This window comes from Hemiscyllium ocellatum, chromosome 39, assembly GCF_020745735.1.
Source record: "Hemiscyllium ocellatum isolate sHemOce1 chromosome 39, sHemOce1.pat.X.cur, whole genome shotgun sequence".
Lineage (NCBI taxonomy): Eukaryota > Metazoa > Chordata > Chondrichthyes > Orectolobiformes > Hemiscylliidae > Hemiscyllium > Hemiscyllium ocellatum.
In genome coordinates this window covers 19,129,018-19,154,657 of record NC_083439.1, presented here as the reverse complement: position 1 = coordinate 19,154,657, position 25,640 = coordinate 19,129,018, and the positions used below count along the sequence as shown (strand labels likewise).

The window sequence follows — 25,640 nt, the reverse complement described above, 5'->3', positions numbered from 1 at the left end:
GTTGCCCCTCAGGTCCCTTTTAAATCTTTCTTCTCTCACCTTAAACCTATGCCCTTTAGTTTTTCACACCCCTAATCTGGGAAAAAGACTTTGGCTATTCACCCTATCCATGCCCCTCATAATTTTATAAATCTGTATAAGATTACCCTTCAACCTCCGACACTCCAGAGAAAATAGCCCCAGCCTATTCAGCCTCTCCCTACAACTCAAACCATCCAACCCTGGCAACATCCTTTTAAATCTTTTCTGAATCCTTTCAAGTTTTACAATGTCCTTCCTATAGCTAGGAGACTAGAAATGAATGCAGTATTCCAAAAATGGCCCAAGCAATGTCCTGTACAGCTGCTACATGACCTTCCAACTCCTATAATCAATGCACTGACCAATTATGGCAAGTATACCAAACATCTTCTTCACTATCCTATCTATATGTGACTTCACTTTCAAGGAACTATGTACCTGCTCTCCAAAGTCTCTTTGTTTGCCTTTCTAAAGTGCAACATCTCACACTTATCTAAATTAAACTCTATCTACCATTCCTCAGCCCATTGGCCCATCTGATAAAGATTCCATTGTACTCAGATAACCTTCTTTATTGTCCACTTACACCACCAATTTCAGTGTCATCTGCAAATTTACTAACGATAACTCCTATATTCACATCAAAATCATTTACATAAATGAGGAAAAGCAGTAGACCCATCACCAACCCTTGCAGCACACCTTGGTCACAGGCCTTCAGTTTGAAAAACAATCCTCTGCCACTACCCTCTGCCTCCTAACATCAAGCCAATTTTGTATTCCGTTGGCTGGCTCCCCCTGGATTCCAGGCAATTTAACTTTGCTGAGCAGTCTACTCAGTGGAACTTTGTCGAAGGCCTTGCTGAAGTCCATATAGACCGCGACCACCCCTCTGCCTTCATCAATCTTCTTTGTCACTTCTTCAAAAAACGTAATTAAATTAGTGAGACATGATTTCCTACACACAAAGCCATGTTGACTACCCCTAATTAATCTTGCCTTTCCAAATGCATGTAAATCCTGTCCCTGAGAATCCTCTCTACCACTGACGTCCTGCTCACTGGTCTGCTCCTTTGTGTCAGCCCATGACACAGCACCCCTAATCTGGGCAAGCAGCTCCTTGCACATAAGCTCTTAATGATGCAGGAGACCCTGTACTTGGACTGCTCTATTAAGTGCCACACCCTGCCCAAAATGGGCTGGATGATTTCTACCTCATAGCCTTTGAACACCCACACATGCTCAATTCTTTCCAGCAAATGAATTTTAGTCAGAAAAGGCAATGTGAGTTTTATGCACCAAAATAATTGTTTGGCATTTCAAACAGTTGCCTAGTCATCAGTGGAATCTGTCATACAACGACGTGTAGAATTAATGTTCATCAGAACAAGAATACCAATGGCAGCTGAAATCCCAATACAGTTATGACAGCTGGTGATATATTCTTCTGTTGTCATGGTGCTCTTCTTGTGGCTTTGTCTGCTCCTGGGGGTAACTTTACAATTGGAAAGTCACACGTGCACTGCTTGTGATTTTCTGACCATCTTCTCTGCTGGGATTATGGAATCATAAATTATCTCTTCTGTTCTGTTCTGCTTGGGGAAATAGGAGTTATCGGGAAGAAGTTAAAGTTTAATTAAAAATGCTGAAATGTATGAATTTAGCATGAGTGCTGTTAAATTCACCAAAGAGTGGATTGGACAAGCTTGTGTCACCAGTGGATTCAATTGGAGCATGGGTCAGAGACTTGGCTACAAAACTATCATGTTGGTTCTGCGAAGCAACATTGGGTTAATCCTCCAGTAATGAAAACCATCCGACATGACTTTATATTTCACATATTAAATTACAGATAACAGGTATGATTTCTTAAAAATAGATATAATCTGAGAGTGGTTATTCTGGCTTTAATAAATGATGTGGCCCAGGCACACCGAACTATTCAATTCAGTGAAAACGCATATTATTCTCCTCAAGCAACGTTCCACACTTGATACTCATTTCTGTTTCACATCATCTAGTGAAGCAAGAAAGAAACACATGGTTTGCAAACCTTGGGTGACTTTATTTTAAAAGTCAGAAGTGAATTCAGAATGAATTCAAATCCAGAGGAATTGAATGAACTCTTCAAAGGAATTTACCGAACTTATTGTAACAAGTGGATCAAAATGCAACTTTAAATCTGTAAAATGATTCACAAGGCACAATCCTCTATTAGATTTGACAGCCTGCTATGAAAGTGGGTGCTGATCCAGTGCACAGACTGATGTCAGACAGAAAAGCTGGTCACAGGTAAACCTGAGAAGCTGGTGGGGGCTTTCCCCTCAATCATGGGGCAGTAGTGCGACCTTGCCTCCAGCAGTGGCCTGCTGAAACATTCAGAGCACCACCCAGAACAGTGGGCACTATTGAGGCTTGGCCAGCAGGTACACTGAAACTATGGGCAGTCAAGGTTAGAGTGGTGCTGGAAAAGCACAGTAAGTCAGGCAGCATCCAAGGAGCAAGAAAATCGACGTTTCGGGCAGGAGCCCTTCATCAGGACAGATGGGCTGAAGAGTCTTCTCTGTGCTGTATGACCCTGTCACTCTACAGCGCCATGACAATGAGCAGAATTTAAGGAGGTCTTTCAGAATGGATTGGAAGCCCCCAGTGAGGGTTGTGTGGCTTCTGTAAAATGGTGGGGTAGAGGACCCCTCAGCCACAGATGCAGACAGCTCATTAAACCGTGGCAGTCTCACCATGGACCCGCTCTGTGTCCTTTAACTCTGTCTCTGAGTTAGCCACCCTCCCCCCCCCCCCCATCTGCTGTGCCAATTGTGTGGATTGTCCCCTGTGATACTGAACCCATCTTACCTTCCTCCAAGGGCACCGTTCAATGCAATTGCTCCTATGTCAGTGCAATACTCACAATTGCCAACAGGAGCAGTAATGCACCTGGGACTGAGGAGCTGCCAATAAGCCAGCAGCTCTTGGAAGCAGGAGCTCATCTCGTAAAGGAAGGGCAGTCCTGACTCCAGCTGGAAGGTGGGCAGTAAATTCACCTAGTGTTGTTGGTCTCCGATCTCCCAACCTGGCATTGGGGACACCGCGAACCTGAAACAATTCAGCACAATTACTGCATCCAAAACAAAGGGAACAAATGAGAGTTGAGGGTCCTTTCACAAAATGAAATCTCAGAGGTTTAACTGTTTATGATTTGGTTTTGCGTTCTCCAGAATGAAACACGAAGGGCTGTACATTTTTACTTTGCTTCACTGTAGCCAAGCTCTTAGAAGATGGTGTACCCTTTTGGACACCTCACTCAGTACATGCAGCTACATTTCCAGTATACCACACCTTTCAACATCACCAGATGTCTCAAAAAGTGCTCCACAGCCAATGAAATGTGTTTGCTGTTAAAGTGTAAGGGAATGTAAAGAGATTGCAGACTTATTTTCAGAATATGCAATAGGAAATCAGTTTTTGGTCTCCTTTCTTGAAAAAGGATTTAATTCTGTTTGAGGGTTCTGGTGGTACAGTGGCAATGCCTCTACTTTAAAATGAGAAGGCCTGGGCTCATATCCCACCTGATCCTGATGTGTGTAATAGCATCACTGAACCAATTATTTAGAAAAATCCAGAATTGCATTTGAAATAGTGCAGAGGAGTTCACTTGACTCACTATAAGTTTAAGGGAATATCCCTTGAGAAAGGCTTGGATGGACTGAGCCTGTATCTGTAAGAGATAAGAGGAACGAGATGTGACCTTACTACAACACATAAGATCCTGAGGGGACTTGATAGAGCGAATACTGAAAAGATGTTTCCTCTATTGGGCGGGTCTAGAACTAGAACACACAGTTTGGTTGCCCAACTTTACAAAGTGGAGAGGGTTCAGAAGAGATCTACCAGGATGTTACCGGGTTTGGAACTTTGAGTTATAAAGAAAGTCTGGATAGATTAGGATTTTTTACACTGGAGTAAAGGAAATATATAAAATCATGAGGGGTTAAAGATAGGGTGAATGGTAGTTGTCTTTTACCTAGGATGGGGGGGTGGTGGTTACAAGAATAAAGGGTGCATTTTTAAGGTGAGAGGAGAGAGATTTAAAAAAGACAAGAGGGGCAACGTTTTACACAGAGGGTGGTTTTTGTGCGGAATGAACTTGCTGAGGGAATGGTGAATGTGGGCGGCACGGTGGCTTAGTGGTTAGCACTGCTGCCTCACAGCACCAGGGTCCCAGGTTTGATTCCAGCATCGGGTGACTGTCTGTGTGGAGCTTGCACATTCTCCCTGTGTCTGTGTGGGGCTCCTCCCACAGTCCAAAGATGTGCAGGTCAGGTGAATTGGCCATGGTAAATTGCCCTTAGGAAATGGGTCGGGGTGGGTTCTCGTTGTGGGCTGGTTGGGCTGAAGGCCCTGTTTCCACACTGTAAGGAATCTCATCTAATGTTTATTAAAGAAAATTGCAATATCTAAAACACTTGGATAAGTCCATGAATAGGAAAGGTTTGGAGGAAAATGGGCAGAAACAGGCAGGTGGGACTAGTTTAGTTTGGGATTATGTTTGGGTTGGACCGAAGGGTCTGTTTCTGTGCTGTGCTATGGCAAAGAATAGGATGCCTTCCTTTAGAATGGTAATGAGGAGAATTTGTTTTTTGAGTAGGGCTGTTAGTCTGTAGAATTATCCTCCCAGGAAATGGCATATTTTTGAGAGATAAGAGAGTCTAGAGCAATGGGGTGAAACAGAAAGTTACTTGAGTCAAAATCAAAGTGAATTTTGAAGCAAGCACAAAAGGCTGAAAGGCCTATTCCTGCTCCTAAGTGTTATGTTCTTATGCCCCTAAAATATTAATGATTCCACCGACAAACCTTTTCTGCAGAACAAAATGTACGGTATGTTAACACGATTAGTGTAAGAAAAATTGTGCAGGGGCATAACAGCAGTAAATTGTGTTTGCTGTAGCACATAGTTAACAATGTTAACTATTCCTTTAACATAGGAAGGTGCTTCACTTTATCAAATACCATTTAACACTAATCTATATACAGAGATATTGGGGCAGTTGAATGTGATAAAGGCAGTATCTTAAACAAATAAAAAGAGAGTTTTATAGTGTGATATCAAGGGCTTAAGGACTTGAAAGCTGAAGGCACAGTCACCAATGGTGATAGCAATTAAAATCAGAGATGTTCAAGAGGCCAGTAATGGACAAATTGGTTGGCTCAGTTGGCTGGATGGTTGATTTGCAATGCGGCGTAATGTCAGCAGTGTGGGCTCAATTCCTGCACCAGCTGAGGTCATCTTCTCAATCTCCATCCTTGCCTTGAGGTAGCATGGTGGCTCAGTGGTTAGCACCAGGAACCCAAGTTCGATTCCAGCCTCAGGTGACTGCCTGTGTGGAGTTTGCATATTCTCCTTGTGTATGCATGGGCTTCCTACAGATGCTCTGGTTTCCTCCCTCATTCCAAAAATGGGCAGTTAAGGTGAATTGGCCATGCTAAATTGTCCATAGTGTCCAGGTACGTGTAGGTTAGATGCATTAATCAGCATAAATGTAAAGTAATAGGGTAGGGGAATGAGTCTGTGTGGAATACTGTTCAGAGGGTTGGTGTGGATTTGTTGGGCCAAATGGCCTGCTTCCACATTGTAGGGATTCTCTGATTGCCTGAGGCAAAGTGATGTTCAGGTTACAGGAATGTATGACGAGGCAACTTGTCCTTTACTATGTGGAGAACTCAGAGTAGTGAAGCTGAAGAAGGTTGGAGTGAAAAGCCTTTCGATTGTAGTCACCTGTTGGTGGGGTGGAGGGGTGCAGTATTTAGAATTAATTAACTTGTGAGCTGAATTAATGCATTCAGAAAGTTGCTTGTCATTTGCCCTGAATTGACAGTTTCACTCTGAATTTCACTCCTCACTGCTGATCTCACACAATTCTCCCACGCTCTCCCTAAGTTCCAATGTTATATAGTCTCTGGGGTTATCCCACCCATATTCAGTTAACACCATCATTAACGTCTCTCATCATAATCAGCATTAAAAAATAGAAATGGAAAACAAAGCCTTTTTTTTTGAAAGAATGTACATTTTCAAACTGATTTGGGGATTGAGCTTTAGGATTCTTCAGTACATTTTTTTAAAGCTAATATTTGTGTTCTGACTTGACTTTAAAATATACCCAAGAGAATACAAAACTGAATTTTACATCTGCAGATTTATCAATATGCATGACTTTAATCATAATTTTGTAATTTTTATGCAGACAGTCTGAGAGAGTGGCCTATGTCCAGGATCTGTTTTTGCAAAGTCTGCTGAATTAACCAGGCATCTACTACTGGTGACTTGTCCTCCATTTAATCAAATGATATCAAAATTAAGATGGATTAAATATTGAAGGAGTTTGAGCTGTTAATAACAGACTGGATTCATGACCTGGTACTGGAATGGGTAAGGATTTTGAGACGGAAAATAAATAATTCTATCCAACAATACCAAATCCATGTGTCAAAAACTGAGATGACTTTGAGAGCATTTCTTGAATTTGCTGTTTGGTTTATATTATGCAATTGTGCTGCCATTTGTAATTAATCCAGTGTACCATTTATTGATAATAAAAGTTAAATGCCAGATTCAAGATTTGTTCTCAATTTTATGTTTCATGAAAATAAAATAAAGTCAAATGTATCGATGATTTGAACTCCCAAATGTATAAAGAAAGAATTTATATCATATCTGTCATGATCTGTACATTGCAGTAATTGAGCATTCTATGAAGTGTAATGACTTATGATGTAGAAAACACTGTAACCAATTTGCATGTAGCCAGCTCCCATGGACTGCAATGTGACAGTAACTAAACTGTTTTTAATGATGTTGAATAAGAAATAAACATTGAACACAAAATATAGAACATTACAGCGCAGTACAGGCCCTCCGGTCCTCAATATTGCGCCAACCTATCATACCAATCTGAAGCCCATCTAATCTACACTATTCCATGTATGTCCATATGCTTGTCCAATGACGACTTAAATGTACTTAAAGCTGGCGAAGCTACTACCATTGCAGGCAAAGCATTTCATACCCTTACTACTCTCTGAGTAAAGAAACTACCTCTGACATCTGTCCTATATCTACCACCCCTCAATTTAAAGCTATGCCCCCTCGTGCTCGCCGTCACCATTCTTGGAAAAAGGGTCTCCCTGTCCACCCTATCTAACCCCCTGATTATCTTATATGTCTCTACTAAGTCACCTCTCCACCTTCTTCTCTCTAATGTAATCAGCCTCAAGTCCCTCAGCCTTTCCTCGTAAGACCTTCCCTCCATACCAGGCAACATCCTAGTAAATCTCCTCTGCACCCTTTCCAAAGCTTCCACATCCTTCTTATAATGCAGTGAGCAGAACTGTACACAATACTCCAAGTGCGGCCACACCAGAGTTTTGTACAGCTGCAGCATAATCTCATGGTTCCGGAACTCGACCCCTCTATTAATAAAAGATAAAACACTGTATGCCTTCTTAACAACCCTGTCAACCTGGGTGGTAACTTTCAAGGATCTATGTACCTGGACACCGAGATCTCTCTGCTCATCTACACTACCAAGAATCTTACCATAAGCCCAGTACTTTGCACTCCAGTTACTCCGACCAAAGTGAATCACCTCACACTTGTCCGCAATTACAGATCCAAACTGCTGTATCTCCCACAATCCCATTCCTCTGCATTTTGTACTGTGGGGAACCTTATCGAATGCCTTGCTGAAATCCATATACACCACATCAACCTGTTTACTCTCATCTACCTGGGACACTGGTGATAATTCCTGTGTTCTTCCTTGAAATACACCCACCTGAGGGGGCAGGTTGGGCCTAAGTCTCGCAACTCATCTGGAAATTGGTATCTCGGACAGTATAGATCTCCTTCAGTACTCGGAGTGTCAGTCTAGATCCTTGAAGTTTCTGACTTTTGGTATAAGTAACATTAACACAAGCCAGACAGAGAACAGCCAGAGAATTCCTAGAAGCATGGCATTCATCCCCAAACTCCATCAATAGACACATTGACCTGGACACCATATACAAACCACTACAGCTGAAACTGACACCCGGAAACGGCAAGAACATCCATCAACAGACACATCGACCTGGACCCCAGATACAAATCACTGCAGCTGAAACTGACACCCGGAAGCGGCAAGAACAAACCAGTATAAATACCGGAAGAAACATCAAAGCAGCGCTTCACACGAGGCTCCCACCGCACTGATGATGTTCCCTAGCCAGGGAACGAAACGTTTGCAGCAAAAACTTCCAGCTCAGCGAGCAGAACCACAACAACATTAACACAAGCTTAGAGCAAGGAACATGAACAGACAATTCAGGTTAAACTATGCAGAATATCTGAAAAAACGTTACATGGGCTGGAAGGAGGAATAGGGGTGGATAGTGTTAGTAAATTTAAAAGAAAACATCAAAAATATTCAGTGTAGAAAGTAATTGTAGTATAGAAAGTGGGATATGTTTCATTTTAAGCTTTGGGTAGATGAGGAGGGTGACCTTATCTCTCATGATGCTAAACATTTCCATGCTCCTAAATACAATACTGTTAAATATGCAGCTAAAATTGAACTATCACAATGCTTTGTGTATTCATATTCTGTACTGGGTAATTATAACAAAACAATTGTGTGGCAAAACCCATACAAGAAACATACAAAATCCTGTCTTTCATTTATAATAAACTGAACATGCAGTAATATGGAGACTGGTTTTAGCAGAGACTCTATGGATTTAGCAACTCACTGCACATTGCTATGAGTTAATAGTTTACTCAAGTTTACCCTTCCTGTTAAACAACTAGAGCAACATATCTTAAAAAGTTATATTCCCCAAACTAATCTGTCAAGGTTTGATATGTAAAATAGCACTATTGAAAGGTATTTTTTTCAAATTGTGATATTACTTTCATTTTACTAAAATGTTTAAACTTCTCATTACACAAAATCCTGGTATTAAATTGTCCAACTAGTATGTTAAACTAAAACAATTGCTGTTGTGTCTTGTTTTTGTATCTCAACATGTAACGGAGTATGAAATTTTGGAGTCTCTGATTTTTTTTCCTATTGCATTATAATAAATGACAGACGAGCTTGCTTTTTAAAACAGGATTTATTTTCTTTTCACTGAAAACTGCAATCATCCCGTTTCAGAAGTTTGACCTACAAAGATGTTTAAGCACAAAGCATGATTATGTGAATTTTATGTCTCCATGTGTCTGTGCTTCCCCCTTCAGACACCACTGACAGGATGAAGGAAACTCTTTGGCAATAAAGATAGAGGGAGAGTTATCAATATTGAACAATTTGTAGGTCATCTACATTTAAGGATTATACAGTGAAATTGGAGTAATATAAAAGGTGAATACGCAAGGCATGATACATCGAGATGAAAGGTATATCTAAACTTATGAGGAGAAAGTGAGGACTGCAGATGCTGGAGATAAGAGCTGAAAATGTGTTGCTGGAAAAGCGCAACAGGTCAGGCAGCATCCAAGGAACAGGAGAATCAACGTTTCCTGAAGAAGGGCTTATGCCTGAAACGTCGATTCTCCTGTTCCTTGGATGCTGCCTGAACTGCTGCGCTTTTCCAACAACACATTTTCAGTTCATATCTAAACTTATCCCAGCATTACCATTCAGTTGTATGATATAAACAAGTTATACTCAGCAACAGTGAATATACTTGCGCAGTTATGGATACATATAAAGTGGTTTGCAGTAGGGCAAATATATGAATGTCCAAACTAATCAAATGTCAGTGTAAAACCAAACAAAATAAGTGAATTAGATGAAGAATCAAAATTGGTTTTTGTTTTAGTAAATTGCAGTCTAGTACATCACATAATCACAGTTCAAAAATAATGCTTATGAATAATATTTAATATTTTAGCCTGATGCCCAAATTTATGTCGTTTGAGGTTGTAAATGCATTTTATTCAGTGCAATATTTTGGAATGAGGGTCCAAATGAACCTTGAAAACTCTTTCAGTGTTCCGTTGTTTCTACAGAAACTCCTCTCTCAGCCTCTTTACTCTGTTCCTGATTTTACAGCAAGTGGGGATAGGTTTCTAGGAATTTGACCCAATGACAGTGAAAGAATGGCAACATGGTTCTATTTCAGGATGCTGTGTGACTTCATAGAATCTCAACAGGATGGAAGCAGGCCATCAGCCTCACCTTGACCCTCTGAAGAGCATCCCACCCAGACTCACCCCATCCCAGTATCCCTACCTAGCCTGCACATCCCTGGACACTGTGAGAATTTAGCATGGCCAATCCATCTAACCTGCACATCTTTAGACTGTGAGAGGAAACCAGAGCACCCGGAGGAAACCCAGGGAGGGAGAATGTGCAAACTCCACTCAGACAGTCACCTGAGGCTAGAATTGAACCCACATTCCTGGCACTGTGAGGCAGGAGTACTCACCACTGAATCACCATGCCACTTGACAGGAATCTGGCTGGTGGTAGTGGGTCCTTCCAGCTGGTGGAAGTTGTGGCTTTGGAAGGTGCTATGGTTTGGGATTACTGCCAAGTTTTCTGTCCTTTGGCCTAGAGATCAGGAAACATTGCAATGAAGAATCTGCCTCTGTTGGGTAGATATGCCAGCTCACTACAAGGCACAGGTCAGGAGTGTGATGGAACACTCCCCACATGCCTCCCTATGTATGTCTCCAACAATACTCAAGAAGCTTGACACCATCCAGGACAAAGCAGCACACTTGACTGATACCATATCCACAAATATTCACTCCCTCCCCCACAGACGCTCAATAACAGCAGTGTATACTATGTACGAGATGAATGGTAGGAATTCATCAAACATTCTCAGCCAGCAACATCCAAACCCACAAAACTTCCATCTAGAAGGACGAGGGCAGCAGGTACATGAGAAAACCATCACCTTTAACTTCCCCTCAAAAACCTGGAATTCCCTCCCTAAGGACATTGTAGGTCAACCCACCGTGCGTGGACCACAGTGGTTCAAGAAGGCAGCTCACCACCACCATCTCAAGGGCAACTTACGGACAGGCAGTAAATGCTGGCCAGCCAGTGTTGCCCATGTCCCATAAATGAATTAAGAAAACCTTGCTGTTCACTCGGGAGACTGGGGCATGGGATTAATGTCATCTCATCCAGAGGTCCAGCCTAATTCATGGGGAATTAACATCCTTACATGGACTTTAAATTCCTTAAACAAAAACCTGCAATTAGTGCTGTTATAGTACAGTGGTATGTCCATACCTCTGAGCCAAGAGGTCTGAGTTCAAGTCCCACCTGTTCCAGAGGTGTGTAATAACATCCCTGTACAGGTTGATTAGAAACTACCTAAAAGCTTGCAAATGTTGAACTGCCCCCGGTGGGCAGCGTTTGTAATTTGTTAAAGTGACACGGCTGATTGGTTATAAAAACTTACACACATATCAGACTGATGATCAGGGACTGGACTTTGAAGACTTTGAAGAGGACTTTGCTAGCCTGATGCCCACATGAATTCTGGGTCCCCTGCTCTGTGCCCAAGTCACATTGCTCTGGTGATGCCATTTCAAATATGAGTGGTTTGATTGATGGTGAGAGCTGTCTGCCTGATGGTCAGCGGCAAAGCCAGATGGCAGCCATTTTGAGGGTTTTCAATGCCTTGCCCATCACAGCAGGTAGCTTCTCAGGAAAGGAGTGAAACAGAGTGCAGCCAGGGGTGAGGAGGCCAGGAGCCTATTGGATGGAGTTGAGAATGTGTTGCTGGAAAAGCGCAGCAGGTCAGGCCCTTCTCCAGCCCAAAACGTCGATTTTCCTGCTCCTAGAATGCTCTCAACTCTGATCTCTAGCATTTGCAGATCACACTTTCACCCATTGGATGGCGTTGTTTTTGTAACCGTTAAGGCATTTAACCTGAGCCCCACAGCAAACCTGACAGCTTGGCGCATCCACAAGGCTGTCCTTATACCTCTTTGAAACTCCAGCACTGTGATTATGCAAAATATTATCGAAAGCCTGGTGTATCAAACTGCACTTTTCAATACTGCCCAACTTTATTTTTTTATTTTGAGGCACATTTATTTCTTTTAGCATTGACTCCTCTCTGCAACATTCAGGAAAGGTATGTGGCCGCACAGAAAACCAGTTAGTAACATCTTGAATGATCTGTTCTATATTTGTTAGAGTCCATGCAGCTAAAGTCATATCATAATCCCCCAGTCAAATCCTGCTGCTGCTTATTCAGCAGTGCAGCAGTGAAGACTCAAGTTGTCCAAATACCTATTGTAGTTGGCAAGGATAAGAGTTACTTCAATCTGATGGAGTTGTTGACTTATAGGTAATTACTTTTGACTCTAAAATGTGGGTAGCACACAGTGAATTCAAAGGATTTAGGAAGCATGGCAGAGTTAGAATTGTGTTTTCAATGTGTAGATAAGGAGCTATGTGCCGTGTCACAGGTCAGCTCGAGATGTCTATAAATTTCTTATCAGTATCGGGCTGCAGGAAGAGTAAAAATGTATTTACTATAATCTAACCTTTACTCCACTGGTGAAGCAGAAGCTCAAATTTCTACTAATTTCGGAGCTCATTTTAGATGCTGAGCTTAGCTGTGTAGTTGCACAACTATCTGCACCAATGCAACAAACAGACCATGCACAACATGAGAAGATAAGAGATGGCAGCATGAGTGGGCCATTCAGCCCTTCAAACCTGCCCCCACCCCATTTAAGGAGAAAGTGAGGACTGCAGATGCTGGAGATCAGAGCTGAAAATGTGTTGCTGGAAAAGCGCAGCAGGTCAGGCAGCATCCAAGGAGCAGGAGAATCGACGTTTCAGGCATGAGCTCCTGAAGAAGGGCTCATGCCCGAAACGTCGATTCTCCTGCTCCTTGGATGCTGCCTGACCTGCTGCGCTTTTCCAGCAACACATTTTCAGCCCACCCCATTTAACAAGAGTATAGCTGATCTACCCCAGGCTTCAACTCCTCTTTCGTGCCAACTCATCATAGCCCTCAACTCCTCAAAAATCTATGTCCTTCCTCTTCAATTACTTGCAGTGATCTGGCCTCCACAACTCTCTGCGGTTGAGAATTCCAGGCACTATCCTATGAGAGAAAAAAATACCTTTGTATTTTAGTTTTAAATGAGATTCCCCCACGAGTGGAAACACCTCAACATCTATTCTCTCAAGCCCCCTCAGAAACCTACATGTTTTAATAAGATCAAACCTCATTCTTCCAACCTCAATTGAATAAAGACATAACCTATTTGGCTGCACTTGATAAGTCAACTCTTTCATCCCAGAAATCAGCCTACTGAATCTCTTTTGAACTGTGTTCAATTCTAGTATATCCTTTTTAAATACAGGGACCAAAACTGTATACAGTACTCTATATGAAGCCTCACCAACACCCTGTATATTTGTAACAATATTTCTCTATATAAAGGCTAAAATTCTGTTTAGCCTTCTTAATTACTTGCTGCACCCCCATGCTAACTTTCTGTGTTTCATGCCCAGGACTGCCGAGAGCCCTCAGTGCTACTCTTTTTTGGAGTCTCTCTCAATTTAAATAATAGTCTGCCATTTGATTCTTCCTAACAAAGTGTATGACTTCACGCATTCCCTCAAAAAACTCCCATTTACCAAGCTTTTTTTTTACTATTCATCCAATCTATCTGCATCCACTTTAAGATTCTTTGTGTTTTCGTCACAGCATAAGACCATAAGTCATAGGAGCAGAAATTAGCCCATTTAGCCCAATGAATCTGCTCCACCATTCAACCCTATTCTCCCACTTTCTCCCCATAACCCTTGATCCTCTTAATACTCAAGAACCTATCTATCTCAGTCTTAAACGTACTCAATGACCTGACCTCCATAGCCTTCTGTCACAATGAATTCCATAGATTCCCTACTCTCTGGCTGAAGACGTTTCTCCTTATCTCCATTCTAAAAGGTTTTCCCTTTACTCTAAGGCTGTGCCCTCACGTCCTAGTCTCTCCTACCAATGGAAACATCTTCCCAACTCTACTCTGTCCAGGCCATTCAGTATTCTGCATGTTTCAATTAGACACCCCCCTCCCCACTTCATCCTTCTAAACTCCATCAAGTATTGACCTAGTGTCCTCAAACATTCCTCATAGGTTAAGCTTTTCATTCCTGGGACCATTCTCATTAACCTCCTCTGAACATGCTCCAGGGCCAGTACATCATTCCTGTGATATGGGGCCCAAAAGTGAGCACAATACTCTAAATGTGGTCTGACAAAAGTGTTATAGAACTTCAGAAGTACATCTCTGCTTTTATATTCAAGTCCTCTCAAACTAAATGCCCTCATTGCATTTATCTTCCTAACTACTGACTCAATCTGCAAGTGTACCTTCAGAGAATCCATGACGAGAACTCCCAAGTCTCTTTGCACTTCAGACTTCTGAATTTTCTCCCTATTTAGAAAATATTCCGTGCCTCTATTCTTCCTACCAAAGTGTATGACCTCATACTTTCCCATATTGTACTCCATCTGCCACTCTTTGCCCACTCTCTTAACCTGTCCAAATCCTTCTGCAGCCTCCCCATCTCTTCAATGCTCCCTGTCCCTCTACCTATTTTTGTCTCATCTGCAAACTTAGCGAAAATGCCCTCCGTTATTTCATCTAGAGCATTAATGTATAAAGTGAAAAAGTTGTGGTCCAACCCTTGTGGAACACCACTTGTCACCAGCTGCCATCATAAGAAAGACCCTTTTATCCCCACTCTCTGCTTTCTGCCAGACAGCCAAGCATCCATCCATGCCAGCACCTGGCCTCTGACACCATGGGCCCTTATCTTACTGAGTAGCCTACTGTGTGTCAACTTGTCAAAGGCCTTCTTGAAGGTAGATAACATCCATTGACTCTCCTTGCTCTAACCTGCTCATTGCTTTCTCAAACAATTCTGGCAGATTTGTCAGGCATAACCTCCCCTTGATGAAACCATGCTGACTTTGCCGTATTTTACCATACACTTCTAAGTATTCAGAAATCTCAATCTTCACAATGGATTTTGGGATCTTACCAATGACCGATCTTCTGCCTTACTCCCTATTTAAACAGGGATGTCACGTTAGCAATTTCCAGCCCTCTGGGACCCTCCCTGATTCTAGCGATTCCTGAAAGATCACCACTATTGCCTCCGCTATCTCTTCAGGTACTTCCCTTAGAACTCTGGGGTGTAGTCCATTAGGTATAGGTGATTTATCCAACTTCAGGCCATTCAGTTTTCTGGCACCTTCTCTTTGGTGATGGCCACCATACTCCGATCAGCCCCCTCACTCTTTTGAATTTTTGGCATATTACTCACGTCTTCCACAGTGAAGTAATTATTCAGTTCCTCAGCCATTTCCTTGTTCCCCACTACTATCTCTCCTGCATCATTTTCTAGTGGCTCAATGTCCACTTTTGCCTCTCTTTTGCCCTTTATATAGTTAAAGAAACTCTTACAGTCTTCCTTTATATTACTGGCTAGCTTGCCCTCATATTTAATCTTCTCCCTCCTTATTTGTTATTTTTTGTTGCCTTCTGTTGATCTTTGTAAGATTCCCAATCCTCTGGTTTCCCACTGCCCTGCACCACATTATATGCTATCCCTGACTTCCCTAGTCAGCCATGGTTGACTCATCCTCTGTGCTATCTCCTGAGTTATTCCGAGAAACTGCTGCTATCGTCTTTCCTGCTAGGCTCCTGTCCCAATCAATTCTACCCAGTTCCTCCTTCATGCCTCTGCAGCTGCCTTTATTCAGCTGTAATACCATTACCTGTGACTCTATCTTCTCCCTCTCAAATTGCAGAGTAAATTCAATCATATTATGGTCACTGCCTCCTAAGGGTTCCTTCACCTAAAGCTCCCTTATCAAGTCTGCCTTGTGGGCTCCAAAGATCCATTTCATAAACTTTCCACACATTCCTTTTCTTGCGATCCACTTCCAACCTGATTTTCCCAATCCACCTGCATATTGAAATCCCCCCTGATCATTGAAATCCCCCTTTCCTACACATCTCTTCTATCTGCTGGTGTATCTTGCGCCCCAGCTCCTGACTACTGCTTGGAGGCCTGTACATTACTCCAACTATGTTCTTTTTATCTTTACAGTTCCTCAATTCAAGCCACATAGACTCTACACCATCTGACCCTACTTTGTTTCATACTATTGATTTAACTTCATTTCTTACTAATAAGGTAACCACACCCCACTGCCCCCCTGCCTATATTTTTGATAGGATGTATACCCTTGAATATTCAGCTCCCAACCCTAATCCCCTTGCAGCCATGTCTCCGGGATGCCCACCATGCCAATTTCAATCTATGCCACAAGCTCATTTGCCTTGTTCCTTACACTGCGTGCATTCAGAAATAACACCTTCAGTCCTGTATTAACCGTCCCTCTTCTCATTGTCATTCATTTGTCCAATGTGCTTGAAGTTTGATTGCTAACCCTTTCCATACACTCTGTTCTAGCTGTGTCTGTGCTGGAGATTTTAATAACCTCTCATGAGATCTGCACTTTTACCTCTTCCTCCTTTAATTTGGATTTTCTAATTTCCCTATGACCAAACCCACCCCCATCCTTTTAATTTAAAGCCCCGTCTACAGCCCTAGTTATGTGATTCGCTAGGACTCTAGTCCAATCGCAGTTCAGATGAATCCCGTCCGATTGGAACAGGTCCCTTCTTCCCCAGTACTAGTGCCAATGTCCCATGAATTCAAACCCATTTCTCCACACCAATCTTTCAGCCATACATTTTTCTGCTTAATCTTATTGAGCCTGTGCCAATTAGTTCGTGGTTCAGATAGCAATCCAGAAATTATAATCTTTATGGTTCTGCTACTTAATCTAGCTCCTAGAACTTCATTCTCCCTTAGCAGAATTTCTGCCCTAGTTTTATCTATGTCATTGGTACCTCCTTGGACCATGACCACTGGATCTAAGATGGCTTCCCATCCATTTTTGTATTGTCAGCAAAACATGCCCCTTTATCTAAGGCATTAATATTGCTATGATTAGATTAGATTCCCTACAGTGTGGAAACAGGCCCTTCAGCTCAACCAGTCCACACCGACCCTCCGAAGAGTAACCCAGCCAGACCCATTTCCCTCTGACTAATGCACCTAACACTATGGGCAATTTAGCATGGCCAATTCACCAGGCCTGCACATCTTTGGACTGTTGGAGGAAACCGGAGCACCCAGAGCAAACCCATGTAAGGCATTAATATTGCTGTGGACCAGGCCAAACCCCTCAAAATATTCAGAAGAGAGTCTAGACCCCAACTTTTTCTTATTTTAAAGGTAAATATGAGGTGTTGCATTCCAGATGCAATTTGATTGGCCAAACTACTGGATTTAAGGCAAAACACACTTTATTCAAACATTGTAGTTAAAACACAGCAAAAGAAAGAAGGAATTGAAAACATAACTCTATTGGAAAGCTTAACAGAATAATAGATACAGTAACTCTTACTAATTAATTGTTCCAACATAGTAACAGCACATGAACACACCCTTCACAAAAGGTAAATTCAAAAAGCAAATTGTTGCACAGTGGCTCAATGGTTAGCACTGCTGCCTTACAGTACCAGGAACCCAGGTTCAAATCCTGTCTTGGGTGACTGTCTGTGTGGTTTTCCATGTTGCTGAACAAAGAGACCTTGGAGTGCAGGTTCATCGCTCCTTGAAAGTGGAGTCGCAGATAGATAGGATAGTGAAGAAGGCGTTCGGTATGCTTTCCTTTATTGGTCAGAATATTGAGTACAGGAGTTGGGATGCCATGTTGTGGCTGTACAAGATATTCATTAGGCCACTGTTGGAATATGGCATGCAATTCTGGACTCCTTCCTATTGGAAAGATGTTGTGAAACTTGAAAGGGCTCAGAAAAGATTTACAAGGATGTTGCCAGAATTGGAGGATTTGACCTCTAGGGTAAGACTGAACAGGCTGGGGCTGTTTTCCCTGGAGTGTCAGAGGCTGAGGGATGATCTTATAGAGGTTTACAAAATTATGAGGGGCATGGATAGGGTAAATAGGCAAAGTTTTTTTCCCTGGTGTCAGGGAGTGCAGAACTAGAGGGCATAGGTTTAGGATGAGAGGGGAAAGATATAAAAGAGACCTACGGGCAACCTTTTCACACAGAGGATGGTACATGTATGGAATGAGCTGCCAGAGGATGTGGTGGAGGCAGGTACAATTGCAACATTTAAGAGGCATTTGGATGGGTATATGAATAGGAAGAGTTTGGAGGGATATAGACCGGGTGCTAGCAGGTGGGACTAGATTGAGTTGGGATATCTGGTCAGCATGGTTGGGTTGGACCGAAGGGTCTGTTTCCATGCTGTACACCTCTATGACTTTATGACTCTATGACTCACATGTACCTCCATTGGCAGTCATAAAACCTCCAGCTTTTGGCTGTAACCGAGAGGGGGACAAAACATAACTTTCACTTCTTCAAGACCCCAATAGCATTGTTAAAAGTTAAACTCAAAATCCATGGTTCTGTGGGCTTGACCACACCCATTCAGGCTGCTTCTATTGCTCCAACTTTTAAAAAGTCAAGTTGATAACCTTTCTTTGGAATACTCATCACCTGTCCCCCAATCTGTCTCTAAAGGAAACCAGGGAAAAAACACACAATATGATGGTAATGAACTGAGGCCCAAGAATTGTTACTTATGACACTCCACTATTTATGTCTTTTGATGAAAATGACTCATTAATCCTGACCAATCCATAATCCATGCATTACCCCTAATACTATATGCTTCTATCTTATGCAATAATCTTTTATGTAACACTTTATCAAATGATTTCTAAAAATCCAAAGACACTATATCCACCAGTTTTTCTTTATCAATTCCACTGGTTATATCCTCAATTAATTCTCACAAATTTGCTAACCATGAATTCCCTTTCTCAAAATGATGTTGACTTTTTTATTGAGTTAAACTTTTATAATTATCCTGCTTTTGTTCTTCCTCAATAATAGACTCAAGCATTTTCCCAATGATAGATGGGCAAGCTAGCTAGGCTATTGTTTCCTGTTTTCTGCCTGCCTCCCTTCTTGAATAGGAGTGGCACAATAGAAGTTTGTGATCTGCTGCAACCCCACCAGTTCTGGAATATTTCGACCAATGCTTCCACTTTCACAGTCCTATTAATTTGTCAAATACATTGTCTCTTAAAACAGAGGCTGATACAAGTCTTTTCCTTCCACTGGCACCTTTGATTAGATTCCCTACAGTGTGGAAACAGGCCCTTCGGCCCAACAAGTCCGCACTGACCCTCCAAAGAGTAATCCACCCAGACCCATTTCCCTCTGACTACTGCACCTAACACTATGGGCAATTTAGCATGGCCAATTCACCTGGCTTGCTTATCTTTGGATTGTGGGAGGAAACCCATGCAGACACAGGGAGAATGCACAAAGTCCACACAGACAGTCACCCAAGCCAGGTCCCTGGCACTGTGAGGCAACAGAGCTGCCCACTGAGCCATCATGCTGCCCATAGCAATGCTTTCTTTTGCCAAAGCCCGGGATTGGACCAGGGACCTTTAAGTCATCTCCTAAGTGAGCTATTTCAGCTGTATTGTTTGCCCACCTTGTTTTTTAAACTTGGGAATTTTATCATGTTCTCCATTGTGAAGATAGATGTAAAGGTTTGCTTCAAATTATGTGTCATTTCTATTTTCCCTGTTATCGTGTGGATCCTCCGAGGCTCTCTCAGTTCCTTTAGCTGAAGAAGCTGTTTGTTTTTATGTTTCCTGCCAATCTACTTTTGTAATCGTTTTTCTCCATCTTTATTAGTTTTTCAGTCATTTGTAGCTGGTTCCTAAAATAATTGCCAATTCCTTGGCCTACCATTAGTTTTGTTGTTTTATATACTTTCATTTTTGATTGGATGCTCACTTTTGCTACCTTTGTTAACCACTGATGGTTCCTCCTTCTCAGTGAGTCCTTTTTAATCGGAATGAATTTTTGCTGAGCGTTATGAAATACAGAAAACTGTGCTGGTTCATAAGGTTAAAACACTCTCAGTCAACCAGCCAAAATTTACCTCAAATACCAGACGTTTACGTTAAATACTGGAAGGTTACTCTATTATTGTGATCTGCGCAATATCTGAGTAGTCAATTGAGGGTGCAAATGAGCAGGCTGTCTGCTGGTAAGTCTTATTTTAGGAAAAGTTGCATTATTATTCAAGTAATTTATGCTGTAAATAAAGTATACCAATAATGTGTGTAGCTCCTGCATTACATTTCTATTACTTAGTGTGTGTTTTTACACACCTCTTAATCAAGAGGAATATTTCATCAACTGACAAGTCCTGATCCCATAAGTGCCGGTTACTAAAACATTTGCTCTATCTGCTTAAATGTCTGATATTACTCATCCACTGACTTTCCCCTTAATCTATTTTCCCAACCAGTTCTTCATACCTCTGCAATTGCCCTCATTTAAGTTACCCAAGGTAACGATCACAACATGATAGAATTTCCAATTCAGTTTGAGGGTGAGCAACTTAGGTCACAAACTAATATCCTCAACTTAAATGAGGGCAACTTCAGAGGATTTTATTAATACTACCTAATATTCATAATGGGCGAATTCCTTGTAAGGAATCTTATGATCAATGAATGAATGGACATCAGGCAGGTTTCACCATGTGAAGATTGTGACAATACTGTGGCTTTAGGAGGTGTATTCTGTCCTGGGTTTTTTATGTAGAGACGTTGAGATAAAGGTACCAGGCGGTCTGCTTCAAGCCAATAAGATAAACAGTTTGTGAGGTGTTGGGTTCTTTTTTAAAAGTTGGAGCAATAGAAGCAGCATGAATTGGGGTGGGGTGGGGTTGGTGGGGGTGGGGGAGTGAGTAGGTGTCAACTTTCCACAGAACAGAATTCTTGGTTTAGTTTCCAGTAGCGGTTGGCGCTGTGAAAGCTGTTACATCTCTCTTGTTGATAAAGCTAACAGCTTGGATTCTCTTCCTGCTGCTAGAATTGCATGTGAGATATTTTACTGAATTTGTCTTTGGCACGGGTGTGCTTATGGGATGTTAGTATATTGGAACAGTTAATGATAAGCATTTCGATAGAGTTACAGTTAAGCCAATTTTTTTTGTATTTTAAATATAATGTGTGAATAAAGTGTGTTTTACTTCATGCTGATGGTTTGAAATGGCACTTGCCTTTAAAATAAGAAAAAGTTAGGCTCTGGGCAATCTCCATGATGTGTTTTGAGGGGGTTTGGTCTGGTCCATAACAAGATACTGAGGCTCAGGTGAAACTTCTCACCTTTCTGCAACCCTATTAGGATAGACATTAAACCCTGTGACAAATTCTATGTCACTTCTTCAGGTAACACATTCCAGCAATTCTAACATCAATCCATCAATTGTGTGATGGATATCTTCTTGCATCAGATAAAAGTTCCTTTTTGCGGTCAGCATAACAGTCCCATAAATCTCTCCTTCATAAAGGCATTGCTGTTTTGGCTTTGTGAATGGATCAAATATATTTTCACTTTTGATTGTCATTCCTTCCTGTGTCATTCAGTTCTGTTTTTCTGCTGTGAATGCTTTCGATGAAAGAGACATGGAACATTGCGGCTGATTTTATTACGGGTTCTAGGATTTGTTGGCCTCCTTTGTTTCCAATAGGTTTCATTATAGCTCTAGAATAGGAAAGCTTTTAGCTTTATGAACCTCTGGCCTGGCTATTATTTCATGAAAAACAGGCAAGGTTCAAATATTTAATAGTAGGCATAAAAAAGAGTTTTGGCCCCATTTGGCTGAAGTCAGGAAAGCAATTTTTAACATTGGACACTTGTGGCAAATTATGTTCTGAGCTGGAATTGTCAAGGTGAACAAAAGTAAACCAGTAAAATGGTGAGAGAAAGAATAAAGATAATAAAATGTCATGTATCTAGCCTTTTGTTTGCAAATAGCAGTGACATTGTTTGGTAGCTGCAAAACCAGTCACAATAGATAGCTGTGGTAGGATTAAATTGAATAATTTATATTTTCAGAAATAAAAATTGAAATGGAATATTGAAATACAGTGTTCAAAATAACTTTTGCTGATATTGTATTTGTATCTGTATTGTTAGAAACAACTAAGGTCATCAAGGCAATCTCATAGTACAGCCGATTCATGGTTTTATTAGTTGATTTAGCAATAACTTCATTCCTGTAAAACTATAGTTCTTCGACAGTTTGCTACTCAGCATGAATTGTTCAGGCTTCCTATTAGTTTTGCGTTTGTGTTATTGAACTATTGGAATGTTTCAGAGTAAATTCACTGATCCTAGGCTCCCAGTGGGAAGCTGCGATTGAAAGGGGCACAGGGTGGCAATATGAGTGCAATTCTGTTGGACTGATTCTCCGACGTTTCAAGCTCATTGCCCCACTGGGAGTATGGGATCGATGACTTTACCCACGGTATGATATAGTATCTGCGTTTAGCACGGAAGTCTATTAACTGTTGGTAGTGAAATTGTAAGTACGTTCTTTACGTTGTAACGCACCCCAGTAGAAAACAGCAAACTTTCTGCTCATTGATGTAATTAACCAATTCATGCAATTCCAATATTACCATTCACAAATTCTCTTGGTGCTTCACATTTTTTTCTGAACTGATTCATTTTCTTACAGAAATTGTCTATTTGAACATCTTTTAAGGAAGTTTAATTGTAATTAGCCTGACAATGAATATTAGCTCTTTTGGAATGAATTGCATCCTTGCTCTTTTAATAACTGTTTTCAGCTCAGTGCCCTTGCCCTGATGACTTGGGAGTAAGATACCTTGGAATTTCACTGTGCTAACCATGCTTACATGAAATTCTTTTGGTCTTTGTCTTAAAAAGGGTTAATACTTTCCTTAAAATAGAAAATCCAGGACAAATATGTTTGATTATGAGGCTATATCTTATGACAAATCAAAAAGCAGAAGTACAGTGAATCAGGAAAATGGAACCATTGAGTACACATGGACTAGTGTAGATGAGCAATAATAGAGATAAGTTAGTGTAAGACGATGTGGAAGGTCTAAGAATTGGAAAAAGCAGTGCAGAAAAGCAAGGGAACATAAAATATTTCTTTTCACAAATCTTGAAAAAGATTAGTCAAGTTTTTGATCTCTCGTATTATAGTAGCAACAGGAAGAAATACGAAGTGAAGATCCAAGTTAAAGAGGAAGGTAATATATTAAAACAATGAGATCGTCTTTTGAGCTTTCAGACTATATTTATATATATATTGGAGAAACTGCGATGCTCCAGTTGTCATTTGACTCTGTGAACAATGTTTATTAATTACCCTCTGATGTAGACCTGCATCTCATTTCTCAACTCTGGACAAGACACATATTTCACAAAGTACCAATAATGAGTTATAACTGTCATGTTTTTGCATTCAATCCCTCATTGATATGGGAGCATGTTATATTTGGTAACAAGGTTGAGACAGAACATTTCTCCTGTCACTCACTGATCATGCTGTGCACATTACACCCATCTGGAACCACTGACTTGTGTGCAATTGCTGAACTCCTTTCATTCACCAAATCCAACAAAACAATATATTTTCGGTTTCACATGTTCATTACTACATAGTGTAACCCCAGAGCGATATTTTTCAAATTGCTGATGTTAGTGATTTATATCACCTATATATTTGTGAAAAGCTAGGACATTTAGGCAGCATAGACTCATCAGACTGTGGAATCAGGAGCTGACAAACAAGCAGGAAGCCTAGACAATTTCCCAGTTGTGCTTTCAATATTCTGGAGTGGGCATTTTTCAGAATGAAAACAATACAACTAAAGACTGCTGTTTGGGGGCAGCACTTCACTTTCTACTAGCGTCATTTTTCAGAAGTTGGTTATTCTTGACAAATGTGACAATATATCACATGGGAATGTATTGTTGAAATGGAATTCTTTTTCCAAAATTATATATTTTTTTTACCTCTTTAAGTCCTCCCATGGCATATATGTTCTCCGCTCAGCAGACACAGTAAGCAACCCATCTATCTGAAGTCTTTACTCCTGCCTCTGTAAATGACTATTAAGACCTGTGAGAATGCAGTGTGAATTGACTCATCCTTTTTCATTTTTCGTTCATGCCCTGTGGGAAAGCACCTAGATTCAAACACCATAGCTAATGCTAGCAACAAGCACCACTGGGGATTTGCAAACTAAAATAAATAGAAATCAATTATTCCACAATAATCAATGTATTTCTGCCTTTGGGCACAACATTAATGTATACTTTTATTGCAGATATTTTAGATTTACAAAAGATTTTAAATATTTCTCTGGCAGTTTTTCGCAGATTGTTTCTTGTTACTATAATTTTATTATCTTCCTTCCTATATAAGTCATGTTGTAATACAATCTTTCCCCTCTGTTATTATCAATGGACAGATGAGTGCGGATCAGCAGGCAAGGGCCATTTTTGTTCTGTGTCATTAAGATAGATTACAGACCTTAGATAATGCAGAACGCAGTTGCATTGCAGAGTGAAAAGAAGCAAGAAAATAGTCAAGAATTTTGCAACAAGCATGAGGGAAGGCAGAATGAACTCAAGAATACAATGTAGAATAAACCATGGAGAGCAGAGAATGTAAGTATGGCAAACAGTGTGCTGTATAAATGGCAGAGTACCTCAACTGTGAGAGAGAGATTATAAGAATGAAGACCATTCATAATAGAGCTAAAATTTGTTTTTTTTTCTATCTTGTTTTTCTCTCATGTCTTCTCACCTTCCTGCATGTGCTTTCTGAGCTGATCTTATCCGTAAGATTTCTCTCCTGGTTCCTTAAGCTCCATTTCCAACAAATTGCTCAGAGTTCAACTTCCCTTCCAATTTCCCATGTTAACTGAGGCTGGAAACAGTTTTCTACCCTCAAGCACTTGCTTCACCCTTCTCCCACTGGATCACCTTTCCCTTGATAGATTCTAACCTCAGCTCCTGCAAATTATTGTCCAACTTCCGAATCCCTCCCTTTACCTTTCACTCCTCTCAGTCTTGCTCCATGCCATCCATGCCTTCAACTCTGCATTCGATTCCGCTCCAGTGTGGCTTTTGCCTGTCCCACAGCTCAAAAAGAAGCTAAGTATTAAATGGCACTCTCCATCAATTTGACTTTGGTGAATTATGTCTCTTTGTTTTTGTTAATGTCGGAGAAGTTTGCCCAATAAATTAGAGATCACAAAGCACAGTTCGCAGTGAAATTGACAAACAGTTTATTAGTACAGCAATATCGCAGAAGAGAAATTCACTCAGCTGAAACAGTGCAGATAGTCTGCCCAGGCAGTCAAGACTTTCTCTTCCTTGAGTTGAGGATGAAGCCAATTTTTATAACAATCCTGTACAATATGGATAATTAGTAACAGCGAAAATACAATGTATCTGGAGATGGAGTAATCTAGTTACAATTATGCTAATTGGAAAATAGTTATTGGAGGAATGTCCTATTTCCCTTCACAAAGCAACATTCTGGCAGTGTCGATGGATCCAGAACTTCCATTCCTCTTCGCAGGTAGGTGCTAATGTCTCCTCTGAAGTGGTG

At 41.0% G+C, this 25,640-nt stretch overlaps 1 protein-coding gene across 4 annotated transcripts in view; it reads left to right on the top strand.

The window, feature by feature from the left end:
- Positions 1-9,007, top strand: part of LOC132834289 (WD repeat-containing protein 72-like) — a 314,345-nt gene extending 305,338 nt beyond the window's left edge. For 3 of the 4 annotated variants that reach the window (XM_060853013.1, XM_060853011.1, XM_060853010.1), the window contains one exon: positions 6,264-9,007. In XM_060853013.1, coding sequence (XP_060708996.1) covers positions 6,264-6,316 — 53 coding nt within the window. In that variant the 3' untranslated portion in view covers positions 6,317-9,007. The remainder of the gene's footprint in view (positions 1-6,263) is intronic. The other variant, XM_060853012.1, reaches the window with a different exon arrangement.
- Positions 9,008-25,640: the final 16,633 nt, after the last annotated feature.